Source organism: Ananas comosus, linkage group 12 (assembly GCF_001540865.1).
Source record: "Ananas comosus cultivar F153 linkage group 12, ASM154086v1, whole genome shotgun sequence".
Taxonomy (NCBI): Eukaryota; Viridiplantae; Streptophyta; class Magnoliopsida; order Poales; family Bromeliaceae; genus Ananas; species Ananas comosus.
In genome coordinates, this window is record NC_033632.1 from 656,540 (window position 1) to 678,830 (window position 22,291).

General features: G+C 37.5%; 4 protein-coding genes across 10 annotated transcripts; 1 reads left to right on the plus strand and 3 right to left on the minus strand.

The window, feature by feature from the left end:
* On the minus strand, positions 743–2,556 carry LOC109718304 (probable sugar phosphate/phosphate translocator At2g25520). Its single transcript, XM_020244473.1, has one exon. The coding sequence runs from the start codon at positions 2,539–2,541 to the stop codon at positions 1,177–1,179; it is 1,365 nt and encodes a 454-aa protein (XP_020100062.1). The 5' UTR covers positions 2,542–2,556; the 3' UTR covers positions 743–1,176.
* Positions 5,130–9,924, minus strand: LOC109718305 (dr1-associated corepressor-like). 2 transcript variants are annotated; one of them, XM_020244474.1, is made up of 6 exons: positions 9,636–9,924; positions 8,374–8,446; positions 7,664–7,757; positions 6,800–6,913; positions 6,665–6,716; positions 5,130–6,052 (listed from the first exon to the last, which is right to left on the minus strand). In XM_020244474.1, exons 1-6 carry the CDS (start codon positions 9,666–9,668, stop codon positions 5,567–5,569), a joined length of 852 nt encoding a protein of 283 aa, XP_020100063.1. In that variant the 5' UTR covers positions 9,669–9,924; the 3' UTR covers positions 5,130–5,566. The 2 variants fall into 2 exon arrangements, with proteins under 2 accessions (XP_020100063.1, XP_020100064.1); XM_020244475.1 differs by lacking the exon at positions 9,636–9,924 and adding an exon at positions 8,681–9,604.
* On the plus strand, positions 11,559–15,825 carry LOC109718658 (GTPase Era). The gene is made up of 9 exons (XM_020244999.1): positions 11,559–12,010; positions 12,569–12,714; positions 13,130–13,270; positions 13,738–13,851; positions 14,292–14,417; positions 14,917–15,015; positions 15,118–15,219; positions 15,360–15,440; positions 15,537–15,825. Exons 1-9 carry the CDS (start codon positions 11,620–11,622, stop codon positions 15,621–15,623), a joined length of 1,287 nt encoding a protein of 428 aa, XP_020100588.1. The 5' UTR covers positions 11,559–11,619; the 3' UTR covers positions 15,624–15,825.
* Positions 16,007–22,223, minus strand: LOC109718657 (transcription initiation factor IIE subunit alpha). Of its 6 annotated transcripts, none has more exons than XM_020244993.1 (11): positions 22,093–22,223; positions 21,747–21,983; positions 21,502–21,624; positions 21,141–21,261; positions 20,319–20,444; positions 19,582–19,691; positions 19,078–19,261; positions 18,323–18,523; positions 17,698–17,925; positions 17,122–17,338; positions 16,007–16,467 (listed from the first exon to the last, which is right to left on the minus strand). In XM_020244993.1, the coding sequence occupies exons 2-11, from the start codon at positions 21,767–21,769 to the stop codon at positions 16,370–16,372; spliced, it is 1,431 nt and encodes a 476-aa protein (XP_020100582.1). In that variant the 5' UTR covers positions 21,770–21,983; positions 22,093–22,223; the 3' UTR covers positions 16,007–16,369. The 6 variants fall into 6 exon arrangements, with proteins under 6 accessions (XP_020100582.1, XP_020100581.1, XP_020100585.1 ...); XM_020244992.1 differs by having other exon boundaries at positions 22,078–22,211; XM_020244996.1 differs by having other exon boundaries at positions 21,747–21,977; positions 22,093–22,208.

A 22,291-nucleotide genomic window follows, 5' to 3' on the forward strand; every position in this document is an offset into this window, starting at 1 on the left:
AATGTAATAATGCAAAAGAAGTGGCCTGATACAGATTTTGAACTGGAAGACCACATAATTCCTTAGAGATTGATTATCTATCACACTATGATCTAACACCGGGTAGGAAAATCCCTACATCTGAAACCGTCATGGCGATCAGCATGCAACAGCAAACAACTGCACTGTATGAGGAACTGTTCGTTGAACAGCAAAAACCACAAAGCTATTGTGGCTAAGTATTTAGTAGCAAGTCATTACAAAAAAGTGACGGTCTAGCAGCAGCCCTACGCTCAAAAGTAGCGAAAAATATGTTAGCAATTCTCCAATCCAACTTCAGCTCAATGTACTACTAAACCACAAGCAAATGCAGCAGATGATAAATATAGATCTCCCAATTTCCGAAACAACCAACATGAAGTAGATCCAAGAGAGAGCAAAGTAAACATATATAAAATTATAAATGAACCAATTACACGCAATAGTCATTACAACTTCATGCCGACAGATTTCTAAAGCAGAATAGAAATTGCAAGTAACCATCGGGGCATGCTTTTACATCAATAGAAACAGATCTTCTAAAACCATGTATAGATACTCAGACTTAAATTGCTCAGATCTAAGTAAGTAGCACATTTTCTAATACAGCTTCAGGTCAATGAACTTGCAAACAAGGAGGAAATCTGATCGATGGAAAAATACAGATCTCTAAATTTCCGAAACAGCTAACATTGAACCAGATTCACAAAGAGAGAGAGCGAGAAAACAGATAAATATAAATGAACCAATTATACGCAATAGTCAATAAAAGTCCACTTTAAATTCCACCAGAAAGGAGCAAAAGCTCCACCTTTGATCCAACAAATAGAAGTAGGAACCCCCCAAAAAAAAGAAAGATACAGAGAGAAAGGATAGGATAAACCAAAATAGATAATGCAACTAACCATCCGGGCGTGCTATTACATCAATAGAACCAGATCATCTAATTCATAGATAGATAATTCAACTCAAAATGCTCAAATCTAAGTAACCCATATGAAGACAATTAGAAGAGGCAAAAGGTTTTGAAAAACTAAAGGCAGGGGAGTGGGAGGGGGATGAGAAGGGGCGGACCGAGGCGAAGAGGCGACGAATAGTGCCGCGAATTCCTGAGCAGGGGAGATTTTGCATGCGGTAGAGAAGGTGCATGCAGATCTACTAGGCCTGGGAGTCGTTCTTCCTCTCGCCGTCGCGGTCCTGGAGGAGGGATCCGGCCTCCTCGTCGGCCTGGGCGGCCTTCTTCTGGGCCTCCTTGGCCTTGAGGGCCTGGAGCTTGACGTGGTTGTAGTAGGCGACGCCGAGGAAGGCGATGGCGTAGCCGAAGAGGTTGACGGGGGTGACGGTGTCCTTGATGACGGACCAGGAGAAGGCGATGAGGAGCCAGTCCTTGACGACGCCGGCGACGTTCATGGTGAGGGCGGAGGTCTTGCCGACGAGGAGGAAGACGGCGAGGTTGAGGGCGAAGGCGCACAAGGAGTTGGTGCCGAAGACGAGGAGGTCGGGGCGGAAGGAGGAGGAGGCGCGGAGCACGGGGAGCTCGACGAAGCACCAGGGGACGAGGAGGAAGGCGAGGCAGCAGGGGGCGACGTAGTAGAGGGAGGTGATGGGGTTGAGGGAGATGCCCTTGGAGGTGAGCAGGATCTGGATGAGGACGAGGCGCGTGGCCTCGAAGGCCACGGCGGCGAGCTGGAGCGCGACGCCCCAGCCGTCGAAGCGCGCCTCGCCGTAGGCGGCGATGGCGACGCCGAGGGAGATGGAGAGCATGTTCGCCATGGACGAGGTGCGGAAGGTCTCCTTCTTGAAGAGGACGGAGATGGAGTACACGGCGACGGGCATGAGGGCCTTGAGCATCTGGATGAAGGAGACGGAGAGGTAGATGTAGGCGGAGTTGGAGAACCAGAGCGAGAGCGAGTAGAGGGCGCCGATGGGGACGACGGAGGACACGTAGAGCGCCCGCGTCATGGGGGGCGAGCTCGGGGGGTCGACGAGGCGGAGGACGCGGACGAGGGCGAAGGCGAGGGACGAGCAAAAGGACATGTGCACCATGGTGAGGGAGATGGGGAAGGGCCAGTTGTACATCTTCGGATCCAGGATGTACTTGTTGTACACGATCACCGTGAAGCTCAGGAAGATCCAGATCCCGACGTAGGCGTAGGAGAGGAGCACCTTGCGGAGCACCCCCTCGCTCATCCCCATCCCTCCCCCCGCGCCGCCGCCACCGACGCCCCCGCCGCCGCCGCCGCCGACGCCGTCGCGCGCCATCGCAGGGGATCCCCGATCAAACAGCCCTAACCCTAATCCTAACCCTAACCCTAGATCGGATCTGAGGATGAGGAGGAGGAGGCTGGGGGGGGAGGAGTAGGGAGACGAAGACGAAGACGAAGACGAAGAAGAAGAAGTAGAGGGGAGAATGGATCTGAGTGCCGAGGCGTGGGATTTGGTGCGGGGGTAAGTGGAGAGGACGTTGGATGGACATTTATGTGCGACCGTGTTAGCTAGGTGACACGTGGACATCTGGGTCATAGGACGCGATTTGCGGGGATGGGCGAGGTGAGCGTTTGACTATGCCTGACGGTGAAACTTTGCACGGATTCGGTCTACCACGTCACCCGCGGAACCGCCCAATGAATTGCAAACACGTATTCACCGCCAACGGCAAGTGGTAATCTTTGGCTCAAGTGCAATTTCATAAGCTCGTTCGCATGACACCTTATTATTAATTTATTAGTTTATATTATAATCTAATGATATCATAAATTTAAAAATTTGTAAATAAACTTAAAATTTTACTAAAAGTTTTAGCCTTTATCAAGGTTTAAGATGTTGTGCCAACACAATTTCATGCCAAAATTTTAATTCGAAGTAGAAACTTTTTTTAATTTTGACTTGAACCGCAAGGAGATCCTACTCTCAATTCTAAACTTTCTTTTTTCTTTTTCCCTACATATAGACCTGGTTCGTGAATTACGTGGTAGACCAAATCTACAGCATAGTTTCCTGTCTTTTGGACACAATTGGGCTTAAAAAGGGGAATAAAACATGTTAGCATTTATTTTTCTGTTTTTTTATTGTTAAATCATAAAAACCGATCTTAAGTCTTAACTGAATATAATTTTTATTTTGTTTTTAGTAGAATTATAAAAATTATCTCTTAACCGAATGTATATATATATATATATATATATATATATTTTGAATCGACGATCGGCTCTGTTAGAGTTGATCTAGAGTATTTAAAATATCTAGAAAATAATTTTTGTGATTTTTTAATATTATTTGTCTAGTGATCGAAGGGGCTCAAAATTAATAATTTTAATGGCCATGGTGAGCCGTTTGCAAGTTTAACGGTGTAGAAATATCCAAATTATATGAAATTTTGATAGAAAATTCTTTATACCATATAGAACATAACTTTGATCTAAAATTTTAATGTCATATCATCATATTTTGTAAGATTTTTATTTTCAGTCATTGATTTTGAGCCACTTCGATCACTAGGTAAATGATATCGAAAAATCGTAAAATTTATTTTTTAGATACTTCAAATACTCTAGATCAAGTCTAACGGAGCCGATCGTCGATTCGAAAATCCGAACATCAAAAACAACTTGGAAGCACGGAGCGCTCCGTGCTTCCAGAAGCATACCAGACGCACTCTATATATATATATATATATATATATATATATATATATATATATAAAATTTTTGTTGGTGAAACAATAAAATCTATATTTTAACTGAATGTATGCTATATAACCAAATATATGCTATGCAATTCCAAACAAAGATTTTATTTTAATACTATTGCGGAACCTAACATGCAAAAGCCAAGCCAGTTAGAATGTGGGTCCCATGCAAATTTGTTACTATGACCCTTACAGATAAAATAAAATAAAAAAAAATAAAACAAAATATGGAGTTAAATTAGGAAATAAGACAAGTGAGGGTGTTGCAGAGTTGTAACGTAGCAACCATATATGTAATATTAAATAACTTTAAAGCATTTAAAGGAAAAAAAAAAAAAAAGGGTGCATGCGAATAAGATATTGGAAACATTTTGGTGGATCAAATGTTAGGTGGGAACTAAAATGGTTGCGTTGATGACTTTTTCGCTGAATCACAACTTTAAATGCACAAAAATTCCACACGATAATTTTCCAATTGACTTTCTTATTTGAAAATGAATAGAACACTTTACCGAATTATAGTTGCTATACCAATTTTCATTGTTAAAATACTAATAAAAAGAATTTATATTATCTTATTCAGAATAATAAAGCTCAGGATCAACTAGGTCCATTGGAGATTGCCAAAGCGATTGTTTTTCTCGAGCTAAGATATTTTTTCTTGGATCATAGTATATTTGGAAACAAATGGAATTAAATGAAGGCGTAAAGCACACACACAAAATGGACCACAACATATCTCGGCTTAAATGAAATATTTTGGTCTTATAAATGTTCACTTAAGTGGGTCCTTTGATGCTGATGTTAGTATTAGACTATTAGTAAGGCGTGAAATGAATGTCAAAAGAAGTACAAAAAAGGAAAATGATGCATCAACTAAATCAATTATTTTCTCTTTTTTTTCCCTCATTTTTTTTAAAAAAAATGGTTTGTTGATTTTGATATACCAAGTAAATGGGTGACAAGGGCCATAGTTAGGTTGGATCCACATATTTGTACTTCAGAATATTCTAATCTTAGGTCTAATCGCACTACAGAGTTCACAGTTTATTTTGCAGCAACCTACACAGTAATAAATTATTTCAAATTCTCACAGTAATTCTAAGGCCAAAATGTAGATAGTCCCTAAGCTATAGATGAATCGTACTATGTGGTCCTTGATCATTATTTAGTTTATGAACATGCTCTTATTTCTCACAATGATAACTAAAACCAGGCATAACATTTCCAGACAACAGAAAAGATTCATTAACTGCTACTCTATTTAAGCAGGAGACAATTGTAGTTCGCCAAAATTAAAGACCTCACATGCATCCTTACCCAAACAAAATATGCCCACATACTTAGAATCAAACAGAATCAGAAATTTATAAAGACTTGATAACTGTAATAAAAAACCCAAAAATAGCTGCAGTATAGCATGTACCTGTTCTTTCTTTACCCTACCGGCAGAGAAAAAGAAAGAAATAGATGTGATGCTTGATAAGTCAATTTACCTGATTGAAGTTCAAACTTGCATTTATGCAAGAAGGGCCTAATGTACTCCTCATCACCTTTAAACAAAGCTTACATCTTTTAACTGCCATAAAATTCAAAATTAGTTAGCATTTACAAAGACAGTAAAAATTAACTGATTAGTTTATTGGTTACACTCAGACCCCCTATCAGATAATTCTAAAATTATAAGAGCAGATTTTGTTACAGTATCAGATATCATACATCCTGTTTCCTGAGCTCTCAAGGAGTTAGTTTCGCCTTGAGAAGGTGAGGCGTAAGTTGCCATGATCTACGCTAAAGTGAGACCTACTTCTTAATTTGTTTAGAGAACAAGATCAAAAATTCCTTTTTTTTTTTTACAAATCACCCGTCTTCATTGTCATAGTCCTCTTCCTCCTCATCTAATCTTTGATGTGACAACGCAAACTGAACCGGATCAATTGCCATATTCTTCATATCGGATATTGACCAGCCTGGATATTCCTCATTCTTTATATCGTTAACAGTTTCTGAGGCAGGAGTGGCAGTAGAAGCTGGCGGTGGGGCTGCTGATGCGTCCCCATTCTCATCCCAATTTAAGTTTAGGTCGAAGTTCCGCACTGCGGTAGTATTTGTGGCAGTATTGCTCGATATGGTTTCTGTAGCTCCTCTCATGCCGGAGACCTCATCTAAGGTTTCGAGTTTCGGATGGGATGTACGGTTATCGTGTTGAGGTGAAATGTCAAGGTCATCCACATACCGATCATAGTATGAGCCGTCCCTCTCACCACTACGAGCACTGCGGGGGCGACCCCTACCACGACCCCCCCTTCCTCGGCCCCTACCTCCGCTCGCATGTATGGCTGCATCCTGCGGCAAATAAGCTCTTAAATAGCAACAAAGTGCTTGATTTCGCTTATAAAATAGCTTTCTCCACTAGAGAAACAAATGCAAAGCGTTTGGCAAACAAATGAAAGATTCTAGAGCTTTTGAAATTGGTTGGATGTGGAAACGAGTTTCTGAGCCTAAAGCAAAGGTTTTAGTTCGAAGCTCTGCTTTGAGCCGCAGTGTTGGTGGTTATTGATGGGACTTTTATGAGAAAGCTGCCGGGATTTTTTAGAAACAGCTCTAATCAAACAATACTTTTAGATAAGATCCGACCAGGGACAATCAGGCCCAAGATATCACTTTTTGGATGTGCAATGGCAAGATTGAACATTAATGCACTTCAAAATTACCCAGAACATTCCAAGTAGCGACGTAAATTACCAATTGCAATGCCTAAGATGTAATTGAAATTAGGTTCCAAACTTCATTGACTAGATTGGAATTCCGCAACAAAATTATTAAAAATAACAAAACCAAATGTGGACAATCTTTATTTTGGTTTAAAGATGGAAGGCACAAGAAAAATAGATGAACTTTCTGGAAAAGCAAAAAATGCACTTAGTTGTAATGAATATCATAGGAAAAAAGACTAACATTTCTGGTTCTCTTTGATTCATCCTCACTATCAGCTTCATCAGGAGCTTTCCTGGTGGGGGAAAAAAGTGTCATATTATTACCAGTAGCAACAAAAGATTAAGGCAACTGTAATAGTAGGTATATATTTTGCACCTTTTTCTGCCAGATCTATCATCGCCACCTGCATCTGTGCCACCGATGTCTGGAACTTTCTTCACTACATCCTTCAGGAAATCAAAGGCATTGAAACTGTGGATGCATTGCTTTCTGAAATAAGGAAAATAAAATGTTATTAATTAAAATATTACGCAACCAAATGCAGTAAACAATAAATTCCAATTAGGGAACAAATAATAACAATGTATAATAACAATAATTATTAAGAAGAAAATTCTACAGCCATCAGGAACAAGCTTCCATAGCATTCAGTAGAATGGTGCATTTGAAACTAGTAAGTTCTTATGAAGGCCTAAAGCTAGTATAAAAATAACATTATACAAAATGAATGCATGTTTTTAATGATAAAACAAGTTTTTATTTCTAAAAAAGGAAGAGATTAGTTAAAGTGTGAAACTCTAGTTAACAATAGTTTTTATCAAACATAGAAGCACACTTTCATTTAGCAAGCAAAACGAATTTAATTTTGCATTGAGCTTCCAGATTCAACTCCTTTTCTAGAAAATGAACCATCACTACCTTCATTCAAATTAGAGCCCAGAATAAGATTTTAGTATACTGTTTCATGGTTATAGAATGTACAACCAACGTAAGCATCACATCAAACCACTGACCAACACCACTTTTCCAACAATCATGTCTTCAAAAGCTTATACACTCAAATGTATTGCTATAGCATGATCCATAGGTTTCCTATATATCAGCCTGGCTTAAAATAAATGAATTCAAAAGAAGCAAGAAGTTTTACAAAGAAAGAAACAACCTTGTAGCATGAGATATACAGCTAAGATACAAATTTACTATAATTGCTACATTTTAAGCAAGATAAAGATCACTTACAGATGCAAAGCACTCATTGTTTTCAATCCCCTTTGAAGAGTAATGCTATAAGTCCTATCACAAAGGTCTTGCAGAAATAATTCCAGTGCTTTAGCTGCAAAAGCATATTCATATGTGATCTACATAAGACGATATAAATGAACGACAAATGAAATGAAGCAGCAATCTTCAATAAGGTCTAACAACATGAGTATGAGTTCAAGAGTTATGAAATTTACATGACGGAAAGGTACGTGAAACAGGTAAAATAGATAACTTGCGGACAGTTGAAGATCTTACGGCAAAAAAGAATGATAAAAAAACGATTAACCCTACCTGTTCATGGTCAACAAGTGGGGCAATCTGAAATTAGATATTATTTGGGCATGTGTTGCATTGAGAGAACTATCATTGAACTTACTGGACGAGTAAACCAAAAATGTAATAAATGGTATAAAAAATCCTATACCTTCCTTACAATAAAGCATAACGTTAGAAAAATTACTCAAGAAAGATCATGATATGTTCAAATAGTCCAATTCAAACCATAACAAGCAAAACAATTACAGTACATAAGGCCGGAAGCTAACTAATGGACGCAGTGCCCACATGTGACCTCATAAGGCATTCAACAGGAAAGCAACAAACTACTGTATATAATACAATAAGCACATTTACAGAAAAAATAACACAAATACACAGTACCAAGTCAGAAATATGGAAATACTCACACACTAAAACAGGTACAGCCAATGCAATTTTGCCGACATCTTCATCCGTTTGCATAATCTTTTTTATTCGAGACTGCAAGAAAGGCAAAAATGAGAATATGACAACGGGGTTAGAAATAAATAAAACTTGTCAGGTTAGATATTCACATGAATGCACCCAGTTTAACCTAAGTAAGTGTCTCAAAGGTGTTATCTAAAGAAATCCATGGACAAGAGAAGGGGGTACTCATAATAAAGGGGAAAAAAAATCATAAGTTGACGAAGAAAAAGGTCATAGTAGAAAAAATGAGTGGTTAAAATGGCTAACCTTGTAACTTGATGATCCACCAGTATCATTCATTTTGCTTAAATATCAAATATTATCACCAATCGACATATACACTTAAAAGGAAAGGAGATTATTACGAATTATACCATTGTAACCTCATAAAAATGATTTAAACCATTATGAGTAGAAAAAAAGTTTTTAAAGCACAAGAAGTTGAACATCTTCTTTTGCAGCCATCAATTTTCCTATGAATCTCGCTAACAAACATGTAATTAAATCTAATCATCAAAAAAAATCCAAACCGTACATGTGGAGAGGTCTCGATTATGTGTTTCACGCAGGATAGATCAGTTTCCCTGAAATTAAATTATAACTATTTCCAGCAGAAAGATAGAACTCTCAACAGAAGTTGCAGTTATCCTATGTAATGGATTCAACTTTCCACCACACTATGGGAGGGTAAAATTGCTGATATATGCTGCTAACAAACCTAAAAAGAAGTCCTCCTAAGAGTGATTCAAAAAAGAATCTATTTCAGGTTCCAATAGACTAAAAAAGGAATCTTTCTCTTAGCGACACTGATAGACCGCCAAGACTAGTAGATTTCACCCCTGAACTAGAATTAGGATTATCAAATCATTAGAACTTGCAGTAGGAAATAGTGAACATAAAAGATCAGCAATATGTGAAGCAAACCCTAAGTACAAATCTCCGCAATCTTTACAAATCATCAAGAAGCGTACACAAAACCTAACACTCCAATAATGGAACAAACATGAACATAGTTCAACATGCGTGAATCATATAGAACACTCTCAGCAACAAAACATCTCCAAATCGATACACTAGTACTAAAAAGCCCACAGAAGAACCCTAAATCGCAGCACAGAGCAAAATTGCGCAAACAGAGCACAACCCACCAATCAAATCCGAACAATAACCAAACTTTATCAAAGTACCGAAGCAAAGAGCACGTAGGGGCATTAAAACTCACCGCGGGGAAACGCGTATCGAGCTTCTTCCTCATCGCTTCCGAAGAGCGAGGGTCGAAACCGCTACGAAGCACCTCTGAAGCCGAATCGAACAGGGAATCAAGAGCTGGACGCGGCGGGATTGGGAACCGCGGGGGATCGATTCATTCTAGGGTTTCGCGAGGAGGAGATGGGTCGAGGGGGTTTGGGGATTGGGGATTTGGGGTTCGTTTCCCCCCGCTTGCGATTGCCTCTTCAGCTTTATGGTTGCTCTCCTCCAATGGGCGCTCGAATCGGGGGAGGAGAGAGGAAGGGAGGTGATGAGAGAGAAAATAGCCGCTTCGGATACGGTTTCTTGGAGAAATTAGTGCGTGGACCCGGTCCACCGTTAATCCCCAATTTTTGGCCGAATTTTTTTTTATTCATTTAGCTATAGATCTTTAATCTTTAGTATTTGTTACAGTTAATCCCTTTATTATTAAAACTATCTTAATTCACTAATTAATAATTACAAACTCATGTCATTTTTTAGATTTTTTTTAGAGAAAGGTAGTATGCTATTCGTTTCGTTTATTTCTTTTAAAAATAAATTTAGCTGAAATGCGAATCAACTAACATTCGAATTTTGAATCTCGGGTATCAATCATCGAGTCCTTTGCCACTTGCGTTAGGGACGGTCGGTGTGTCGATTTTTGTTATAAGTATAATATTGTCAATAAAAATAGTTAATTAAAATAAATACTAAGAATTTATTTGGTACGCCTATTTTAAATTATGAAATTGAAATTAGATTCATTATTTCTGATTGTTATTATTTTTTTTTACGGGAGTTAAATTTAATTTTCATTCAACTCTGGAATGGAAATAGTCAAATCTATTTATAACCCAATTCGGCTTTAAATCCCCAAATAGCTCATTCCAAAGTATACTATTAAAAATCTCTCTCACAAACATCTCTCGTTACTCTTCCTTCAACACTCTCCTTTATATAAAATTATAAACAAAAAATCTCTATCACAATTCTAAATGTCTATTTTAATTTTTAATTTTCATAATAAGCTAAATATTTTTGAATGATACATTATTTTTTTTATTTCAATATTTTATATTTCTATTCAAAGTATGAACCAAATATGGCCTAAATATTAAGAATCTATTAATAAAGGAGAAAGAAAAAAAGAATAGATGAGAAAATAAAATACAGGGCAAGAAGAGTGGTCCATGGCTGAGATGGTGGACCATGTCCAGGAAATAATCTTTGTTTGAAGAGTCTAATCCCCCAAATATGTACTGATTTATGGTTTGCGGGTACAGCTACCAAAGAAGAGACAAAAAAATTTGGGCAAATTGTACACAAGCTTCTAGTTTGTTCCGTACTTATTTGCCTTAAATATTTTTTTTATGTGTTTTAATTTAATCTACTCTAATATATATATAATAATTTTGAGAAAACTAGGTTACATATATACGGCGCATCCATATATTATGTTATTTTAATTTAACATTTAATTCATCACATACAATATGAATTTTAAATTTTTGACTAATTTTTATGAACAAAATGATATTTCTATTCTATCATTAATTATTATCATTGATATTTTGTTATTATATTAAAAAAATTGTAAAAAATATTCTTATGAATAAATCAATGATGCTACTCGTATACCCCCAAAAAAGTACAAGTATTAACCTTACCACACTCTTTTTTTTCTTAATACTAAAAATTAAAATATTGTCTAAACTTTTGAATGATTTAAATTTACCTTTTTGATATTAGATATTGAGTATGGTGCATTGGGTGTAAAGATACAGGCGGCGCAAGCAATAGTTTCGCAATTTAATTAACTCTAATCTTGTTGGAGCGGACTCAAGCATTCTATAAATCCGAATGGAATCCGACCCGTTAACACCATGTCCTTCCCCCACTCTCTTATCCCTTCTTCTTCTTCTTCCACGCGCGCTCGATTCCATTTTCATCTCTTCCTCCTCCACCTCCCTGAATCCATGGCGATGGGGTTCAACGCCCTTCGCGTCTCTACTCCACCCCCGACCTCGTCGCGCGACCTCGGGGCCCCTCGCCCCTCCCCTCTCCTCCTCCGTCCCCTCCACTTCCTCAGCCGCCGCAACGCCCCGCTCTCCGCCGCCAAAAAAACCCTACCCTCGCCGGAGAAGACGAAGATTAAGAGTCGATTCTCCTATCGAAGAAATGGAGTCGAAGAAGAAGAAGAAGAAGAGTTTGGTGAGGAGGAGGAGGAGGAGGAGGAGGAAGGGGGAGAGGCTTCTTCGTCGTCTTCGTTCCCATCTCTGAGCGAGAAGCCCGATAGGAGCATCGCATTGCTCGACGACTACGAGATGGAGGAGCTCGACTCCTCCGATTGCCCTAATCATCGAACCGGTTTGTTCCCCCATTCTCCGCCCTACTCTGGTTATATCTCTCCTTTCGAGCTCTCCTTTGATGTAAAAATGTCGACTTTGGATTGTTGGTCTAGGGTTTTCCCGCTCTCACAGGATTCTATTAGCAAGTGTCTCCAGGAATACAAAAATATCACTGTATATTTACTCCTAATTAGATATCAAGTACTACCTTCTATTAGAAGGGAGATTGTAACAGTAAATTCTACTTGCTCACTCCTATAGTCCTATCTCCAACTTAAAGAAAAATGGCTTTAGCATTTTATCTAAAGTGAAGCACAACTAAACCCACCAAAAAATTGAGTTGTGTAAAACAAGCTTTACCTCGTTACCTCTGCTTCTGTTTGTTGCAAAATATTGTAAAGCTTGGGTTGGTTAGAAGGAGATCAAGTACCCAATATCGTAAATTGTTTAAAATGCTATTTATACGGAGGTGAAAAGTAATCAACTTGGTATAATCAGTATTTGAAATTTTGCTTATTTATATCACCAGTCTCTTAGGAGTACCGAAGTTGATTTAATGATTTATCATGCAATGCAGGATATGTTGCTGTGTTAGGGAAGCCAAATGTGGGAAAGAGCACTCTTTCAAACCAAATGATAGGTCAGAAGCTCTCAATTGTTACAGAAAAACCTCAAACAACACGTCATCGTATTCTTGGTATATGTTCTGGTCCTGAATATCAGGTATATGTTTCATTAGTTGAACCCTACATGCTGACATCGCTTGTGCAGTAAAATCTTAGTGACTGATGTACTTAAGCTCCCTTTGGCCTGGCTTGAGTTTCCGCGAAACTGCAGGTTGAGTAGGGTTACTGGAAGAAGCATTAACAGCCTCTTCATATAACCTCCTCCCCCCCCACCACAAAAAAAGGGGAGGAAAAAAGGCCTCCTGAGCACAAGTCCAACTGCAGAAGCTAATTTCAGCTTCCTATTCTAAAAAGTCTCTATACTTTTTTTGTTTATCCAAAAGCTTTTCCAAAATTTAGGCCAAACGGTCACTTGACATAAAGTTATCTGAGCACAAGTCCAGTTGAGACGACTATCTCAATAATACACAATCTTATCCATGTACTAAGCTGAGCGCTGTTTTAGCCTACAGATGATACTCTACGATACGCCTGGTGTTATGGAAAAGAAGATGCACAAACTAGATATTATGATGATGAATAATGTGCGAAGCGCTTCTATTAATGCAGATTGTGTGCTTGTCGTTGTTGACGCATGTAAAGTGCCTCAGAAGGTAGTCATCTCCGCGAACAATTTTGGGGGTTTAATTACAAATTTGGTCCCTAAAGTTTGACCTGGATTTTAGTTTTGTCCTCACAGATACAATTGTAACATTCTAGTTGCTGAAGCTTTTTCCACATAACAAGTTAGTCCGTCCTTTGGTCCACTGTCTAAAAGTTGTCAGGCGAGCACTATCATTAATTTTTTCTTTTTTAAATCATGAACGATAAGGTTTAAATTGCAAACAAGGTCAAACTTCAGACATGAAATTGAAATAAAGCTGAAACTACATGGTTTAAATTGAGATGACTTGGAGGATGAAATTTTAGTTAGACACATACTTTGAGTCTTATATTGAAACCCGGTCAGACTTACGGCAAAATTTCTAACCAACCCCTCTTTTGTTTGTTTGTTTTTTTTTTTTTTTTTTTTTTTTTGAAAATTTCATAAACATTCTGACCTGTATGCTTCAAGTTTTAGATTGATGATGTGCTTGAAGAAGGTATTGGTGCCCTAAAGCAGAAACTTCCTGTTTTGCTGGTATTAAACAAGAAAGATCTAATAAAGCCTGGGGAAATTGCAAAGAGGCTGGAGGTAGCAGTTTTAGAAGAATTTCATCATAGTGATAGTTTGTTACATTACAGAATTTGTAAATTTAATTGTCAATGATGCCGCTCTTCATTACATTGTTATTCTCAGTGGATTGTGCAAACACAACCAATTTATTTCAACTTTGCAACTTTGATCCGCTTTTTTTACTTTTGCAATTTATGGCCGAAATTTTCCTTTTCCGAACTAAAATATGCTTCACATCCTTATGATGAATATGTGCATCAGAGATTTTAGATAAATATGCGCATCAGAGATTTTAGCTAGGTGCTTTTTGGTAATAAAAAGATCCTTTGGTCCAAAATCGCAAAAAACGAAAAAAGTGGATCGAAGTTGAAAAATTGGAAAATATAAGTACTCTTCTCTAGAATGGCCTCATTCTGATCCGTAATATTTGTATGTTCCTGCATAATTTTTATTTGCAGTGGTATCAAAAATTTACCGATGTTGATGATGTTATCCCTGTTAGTGCTAAATATGGTCAAGGAGTTGATGATGTCAAGGATTGGATATTGTCAAAACTCCCGTTTGGTCCTGCTTATTATCCAAAGGTACGTAGACTTTATATATGAGGTGATGAAAGATGTTGAAATGGTCCTATTACTACAAAGATGTTTAAATGGTACATAGACTTCATATACAAGGTAATGAAGTCTTTTCAAAACAGCCAAAACAGTTGTTCTGAAGTTCCTATTACTATAAAGACGTGGAACAACTGGGTGTGATAAAATTATTTTTCTTATCGTAGTTAAACAAAATTAGTAGTTTAAAGAAGTATCATAATGCATTGAGAACATAAATGCTAGTTTAATACATTGAGAACCTCCAGCATTTGACTGAACATGGATCTAACTCTGATGCAGAGTGGCATATTAGAATGTGACTATTAGCTTGCCTGAGCCTATTAGTCCATTTTCATGGAGTTAAAAGTATATATTCATTTTTATCATTGTATCTTTAGGTTAATAATTATTTGAGTGGTAGCTGTTGTTTTCACTCAGAGGACGGGTTTTGCAACTTCAATTTTGCATGTTCTGTTTGAGATTTCAGGACATTGTAAGTGAACACCCTGAGAGGTTCTTCGTAGCCGAAATTGTGAGGGAAAAAATCTTCGTGCAATACAGGAACGAAGTTCCATATGCGTGCCAGGTGACTGATTAATCTTTGTCATGCATCAGCTTGATTAAGTAGCGTACTTTTCTTTGGACTTGTCATACTACTACATAATCGGTTATCATTACGATTCTGAAGGTCAATGTTCGGAACTACATTGCTAGACCTACTTCAAAGGATTTTATTCAAGTTGAAATAGTTGTCGAGAAGGACTCACAGAAGATGATTCTCATTGGAAAGGTATCTCGAGGAGTTAATTAATGGATTTGTTTTCCAAGTAGCGAATTTTTTGCATTTGTCATCGCATCTGATAAGTTTGTAACTCCCCGTTTTAATTGATAAACTTCTTTTTCTTGTTATATTTATAAATACAAATACAGGAGGGAAGGGCTTTAAAGGTGTTGGCAACTGCTGCGAGGCTCGATATCGAGGATTTCCTGCAGAAGAAAGTATTTCTGGAGGTTATGAATTAAGTAGAATCCTTTTTAGTGTAGATTTTGATGGAAACATATTTGACAAACTTTTAATTGGATTCTGATTTTTATCATTTTGATCAGGTAGAAGTAAAGGTGAAAGAAAATTGGAGGCAAGATGAGGGCCTTTTGAAACATTATGGATATGGCGGTCAAATTCGTGTTCTTTGAAATGGGTCGTTTGATCCTCCGCGCACATTTTGTAGGTCTCCTCATGAAGTGCGAAATTTTGTTCAGCGGTTAACTTCTTTTGTCTTTTATTATTTTTTTTTCTTATACGAGTTTTTTCCACTTTTTCTTGGCACAACCATGGAATTATTTCCTTGTAAATTTTGGCTTTAATTATCTTTTATATTACCCAGGTTTAAATGTCGTTCTCGCGTTTGTTATGGATTCAATAAATCTATATACACATCACTTTCACTTAAAGCATGCTCTGTTCAGATACACAATCTTGCAAAAAAAAAAAAAAAAAAGCATGCCCCTGCTTTACGAAAATGCCTACGCACAATCCAAATGATTTCAAAGTACACACACACACAAAAAAATAAAGATAATGTCAATGTGCACAACTATGCAACTTAAAACACCAACACTTAAAAGGCAAACATCAGGATGTTCTTTGACTGATTTTACAATCTGATCTTGCAGTATGTTCTAAAGATAGACAGAAAGGTTCAACTTCTTTTACAAGTGCTTTTTTCGCAAACTAACCTCGAAAAAAAATTAGAAATAGTATTTTTGAAAAATTTTCTACATAAGGTTCTCGTATACCCCAACTATCTTGGTGACACAGCATCTAAGTGTAGTGGAAGAGAGATGCTATAGAGAGAATCTCCCCACTTCAATCAGAACCTTTTTTACTAATTCTGAAAGAGAGAAGTAGCCCCCTTTAAGTTCAAACTTAAGTCTCCTGCTCAACCTTCTTCCCAGTCAATGTCATCTTCATCATCAGCAACTGCATCGGCCTCGACATTCAAATCAGCAAGTTTATAAAACGTTTCACCTGTATTCACTGAATAAGTTCAACAGGGTTAGTATGATTTACATATTAGACAAAATATTCCACAAGAAGTTTGAATACATTCAATTCGTTATATAGCTAAGAAAGGGCATTAAACATTTAGAAAGACCAAGAAAACATTGTTAACTTCTGAAAAGAATGCTGTTTTCCAGGTCTTCCAATCTTAAGAGAGCTTTTGCTTCGTCTCAGAAAAACGATGGAAAAAAAAGCTGAACTTCCGAGAAACAAGAGAAAGAATAGACAGTTAGAATGTATAAGCATGGGATTAATTTTGCTTTGACCAGCCCAAAAGAGGAACTACTTTGAACTTTGGCATGATCGGGTTTGAGAAAGGGTATCTAATTCAAACATGACATATTAGTTCACTTAATACTCTCGTAATTCGCTCTGAAATTTTTCCAAACACCATTGTGATGATTGTGAGAATTTAGTTTTTTGGCGTACAGAGAACTCGGAAAATTATCATCTCCGTTAAAGTTCAAGCGAACAGATGTAACAAACAAACAACTACAGGATGTTCGTGAAAGGCGCATGCAGATTATTTGCACGGTTTTGGTTTGGCCAAGTTCAACCTGATATGTTAGATATGGCATACAACAGCAAAAACTATCTTTTAAGTACTAAGAATAATAGAAAGAAATTAACCTGAAGGTGGTGGACCCTCTTCCCATTCAACATCATCGTTCTCATTTTCCTCCCGTTTAAACTTCATGCCAACTCGTCGCTCAGAAACACTAGCAGTAAATTGGTCAGAAGTAGATGTTCTATTCTCCTCTTGTTGCTGTTCTATCCTCCTTGCTGCTTCTTCTTGTTCTTTCTGCCTCTTCACCAAAGCCTCATAGTAGGCCTTTAGATATTCATCCTACAGAAAAGGTTAAGATACAGAGATTTGAGATAAAACTCAGAGATATAAAACTTATATTTAACCGTAAATCGTTGAAAAAGAATAAAAGCCCTTCAAATACTTTAATAGTACATATATAAATAATTGTACTAAAACAAAAAACGCCCCTCTCTGAAAAGCTTTTTCTTAATTATACCAACTTTCCGTCATGAATTCCTATGATTCACAACTTCAAAGACTCTTTTTGTCAGGAGCTACACTTTTGAGGAGCATATGAGACAATCCAGATTTTATATGGGTACATGTGCAAGCACAAGAATTTGCAGGAATATATATGTAAAAGCCCCAATAAAAATAGTGGAAGTTTTTCTACTAGCCTGTATGTTCTTTTCATCATCTTCTTTTATATCCTTTGGCTTCTTGTCATCCACGGGTTCCGAGCTCTGATCGATTTTGGGCACGGGTTTGACCTCTCCTCTTTGTTCCTTTGTGAGGTTCATTCCTTGTTTGATCATCCATGGGGGTAAAACTTTCATAGGTGTGGTTTTAGTATCAGTCTCTGTATCCTCTTCTTTAACTTCAACACCAGATAGTGCCACTTCAACCTAACCACACACACAAAAAAAAGGAAAAGAAAAGAAAAGAATCACCAATTGATTATGGAGACATATTTGTGCTTGAAAATGCTTATAGCTGGGGCAATCAGAATCTCACAAATGAAGACGATATCCAATAATTCCAAAAATAAAAACTCACAAACTCTTCCCACACCCATCCCCCATCAAAATCTCTTCCAAACGGGTTCAAACATCAAGTTTTCCTACTTATATAGATTTACTAATCGTTTAAACTTTTTGTTAGCATGTGGATGCATGCTAGTATTTATGTTCATGCAACTTATTTTCTCAAGAAAGAAGTGGTGTGGTTATTCATATACAAACGTATAATAAAATGAGGTTAACTAAAGACTGTAAATTTTAAAATACAAATAAAAATGCATACGCTTGTCTCCCCAAGAAACGGCATTGGTGTTCCACCATATCCTTGCCCTTGGGAAGATTTGGTAGGATCACCCCCATTTGCATCTCCATTTGCACGAGCAACTGCACTTAATTTAGCCTCCCAAGCTTGCAAAGTTCCAAACTCAGGAACTGGCAAATCCTTCACTCTTGCAAGCTGTTGCGCCAATGGCTTCAGTTGCTCCTGCTTCCATATGAATGAGAACAATACTTACAAATTAAAAAGCCAAAATGACATGAAAGTAAAGTATATCTTAATGAATTCCCAGCTGGGATACAATGGTTTCAAGTGTTTTAAAGGGCAATGAGGTCGAAGACTTTTAGAAGAGATAAGTTATGTAAGTGGCAAGCAAGGAGATAAGACCAATATAAGAATTTTTATACCAATGCCAGCAAAAATCCAAAATTGTAAAACCCTAGCAGTAATAACACTATCTAGTAGGTGGTACATTATGCAGTAGGCATTCTTGTGAAGAAGCTGTATTGCCTATACATTTTTATTTAAGATGCTGACATTAGAGAATGTTCTTTACTTCACACCTTACACATACAGTGGACTCAAAAAGCTCAGTTAAAGATGCAACTATTGGGTATAACTTGAGGTTTTCTGTTTCCATCGAATCCTTGAGCAAATTCAGTGCAAGAAAATTGTACCCCATAGATAGCTGCAGTTGACAATATTTTACAAAAATGAAAGGGGGGAAAAGAGAAAAAACGAAGTAACACTTGATGGCTAACCTCCAACTTTTGAAGCATGTCCTTCAATTTTTCACGCCTCCGCTTCCTTGCATTATCATCACCATCCCCCATTTCCTCAGCAGCAAGCTTGTCACTCTCCGCAACAAGTTCTCCATTGCAATTTTCACAATGAAAGTACTCATCCGTATAGCTTATAAGTTGCAGTGCATCGAAAGCTGAATATCTGGGAAGTCGGGAGTTTTATTCTTTTAAAAAAACTTAGGGGGAGTCAAGGTTGTGTGTTAGTAGAAAGATCTATTGGATTTATTTTTCATTACCATTGCAAGAATGAGGTATTGCACAAATGCTGCTATAAAGCTAGTATTTGCTCTAAGCCACTGAAAACCTTGCTTATTTGCATGCATGGCTCTGCTGAGTATCAATGGAAAAATGGTTTTCCAGCGGCAAGAATGCAAATAATAGTGTTTTTCCGCGCGGGGTGGGGGTGGGGGGGGTGTGGTTATGAAAAAAAAAATACTTGTTTAATTTAAATATCCCCATTACCTCCTCCCACAGTTAGGACATATGTACTGTTGAATCGTATTCCTGCTGTCCAATTCGTCCTTCAGTTTCTTCTTCATTCGATGCATTCGATATCGTACAACATCAAATATCTACATTAAATATCATAATGAAAGGAAATAAGACAAATACCAGATTCCCATTAAGGTTCAGGAAATAAGAAAAGAAAGGAAAAGTTAATTATTAGCAGCAATCGAATAGGGGAACTAAAAAAATGATGCAGGCTTCAAGCATTCAATACATGTGTATATTTTTAATTCTGTACAACAATGCTCAAAACTACATAAATAACACATAAAGTAGATTTTCTGGCAAAAGTGGAGTTGAAAAAAAAAAAAAAAAAAAAAAAAAACAGGTTAAAGATTTCAAATGGAACGAATAAATATTGGAAGTGCCATTTACTAAGAAAGCATATAGATAACTGAACAGGCATGAATAGAAGAACATTCATACTCTTCATAAGGTAGAAGTTATCAGTACAAACCACTTGTCGCTCAGGAAAAATAAATGCTTGTGATAAAATTAGAGCAGTAGGCACATCATGATGAAAACTTGCATTAGAAATTTTACAATATTAATTTGAATAGGTGTTGGGCAAGTAATCCAAAGGGAGACTGGAGACTAAAAAATCTAGTGGCAATTTAGATAACTTATATTAAACAATCACTTAGAGATGAAAAGAGATATTGGAAATTCAAATATATATACAAAAAACCAACCTGTGCATAATCCAAGCAGCAGTAAGAATGCGTATGCATTTTAATCTTCTCGTCACCCTCCTTAACTACTTGACCATCAATGGCGGCAGCTGCTGCAGCACTGTATATCTTTGCGCCCTTAGCTGACTGCAATAAAATTACGTACAGGATAAGCAAAGTCAAAAATAGGAAAACTATGGTGGTTTCGATGAAAGGGAAAAAGAATAAGCAACCAATAATCACACGATATGCACAAACATCAAAGGAACAAATTCTCTAGTAAGTACATGTTAAATAACCAACTAAAAATTGTGATACAGAAAAAGGCATATAAAGAAAAGGTTTAGCAAATACTTTAAAGGATTTGCAAGATAGCTCCATCATCCAGAAAATTATTAGCCAGATCAGTGATTATAGGTTTCTAAACTATTACCTATATGGAAACAAAATATTTTCTAAGGATATCACATCAGGTTTCTTGTCTTCCTAAAATGTGCTGTAAACAAGTGAAATAAGGCTTCTGAAGGTTTATAATTTACACAAAACCAAATTTAAAAGCAAAAGATGTTATAGTTTCAGAATCAAAATTCAACAAGATAAGTGTTCTAACAATTTGAAGCTTCTCCAATTTACCTAATTGATCATGAATTTTGTAAGACCACAGCAAAAGAGCTTAAACGAGAAACATGAGAGTAACTTAGAAGAACAAATCATGGTCAAATAACTGTAAAGAAATGAAAACGGCCAAGAAAATCTACTTCATTACGCAACAAAAATTAAGAAGCAGATAAGTATAATTTTAGCAATGAGGGAAAATATGTCTGACTAATAATGCATACTAACCTCTTTTCGATGATCTCTTGTTATTAATTTCTCTTCTTCAAAAAACCGTAAAGTACGGCGAAGTTGTTTCGAATGCAGCCTTAAAGACTTAGCCAAATCTTCCTCTCTGACCCATTGTCGCCTGAGGACAAAAAGAGCATCAGTAATGGGAGATATAGATGGATAAACGTTGCGAAGAATGTTAAACCAAAATCGACAAATCGGCATAGCTACATCGTTCAAGTTCACATATACTCAAAAATTCAGGAAGGGTTCTATCAATAATACAGAAGCAAATGACGCCACAACCTTGTGACAAAATAATAGTAGACAGAAAAAGGTCTAATCAAACGATTAACAAAAGGACAAGCTTTGAGGATACTTCGTAAGCGCGTCGAGGACCACGACGGCAATTCCTCGATTGTCGCCCCTCCCCGTCTTGGGCTGGTTCTCGCCCTTCATCGTAATGTCATCGTAGAAAGCCCGCGCTGCGAGCCGCACCAATCTAGGGCATCATAACAAGTAGAACACCATTAACAACATCTTACGAAAAACCAGGACTCAATCAAAAGCAAACATCCCAGCAATTTGAAAGGCGATACTCTGCTCTCAGAAGATTCAGAGTACCTGTTGAAGGGCTCAAAACTCATGATTGGCGATTCCTAGCGGTGTTTTCTCGAGATCTACGGGCGCTGGTGGATGCCCAAGCGCGCAAATTCACACCTTTACCATAGAAAAAAGAACTTTGACCTACTTCAAAGAGATTACACTTGATTTCACGACGATACCATCATACATCGATTCAACACCCTGAATTTCCCACCAATTCCTCGTACCACCTCGATCCTACTTCAAATCCTAATCCTAGAACGAATCAAAAGTTCAAAACCAATCGAAGAAGAAGAAGAAGAAGGAGAACAAGAAGGGGAGAGAAGGGAGATTAACCAAGAGGAAGCACCTAGTAGTAGAGTACCTCTGCTTCGCTCCGCCAACGATGGGGCGAAGAAGAGGCGTTCGAAGCCCTAGAATTTCCCTTCCTTTCCTCTTTTTTGTGCCTTTTAATTATTTTTTTTAAAAAAAAAAGCGGAGCTGCGAAAATATTGTTCGGCCTAAAACCCAAGCACATCAATTTTGCACCGGGCTAATGGGCCGTGCGTAGATGGCAATGGCAT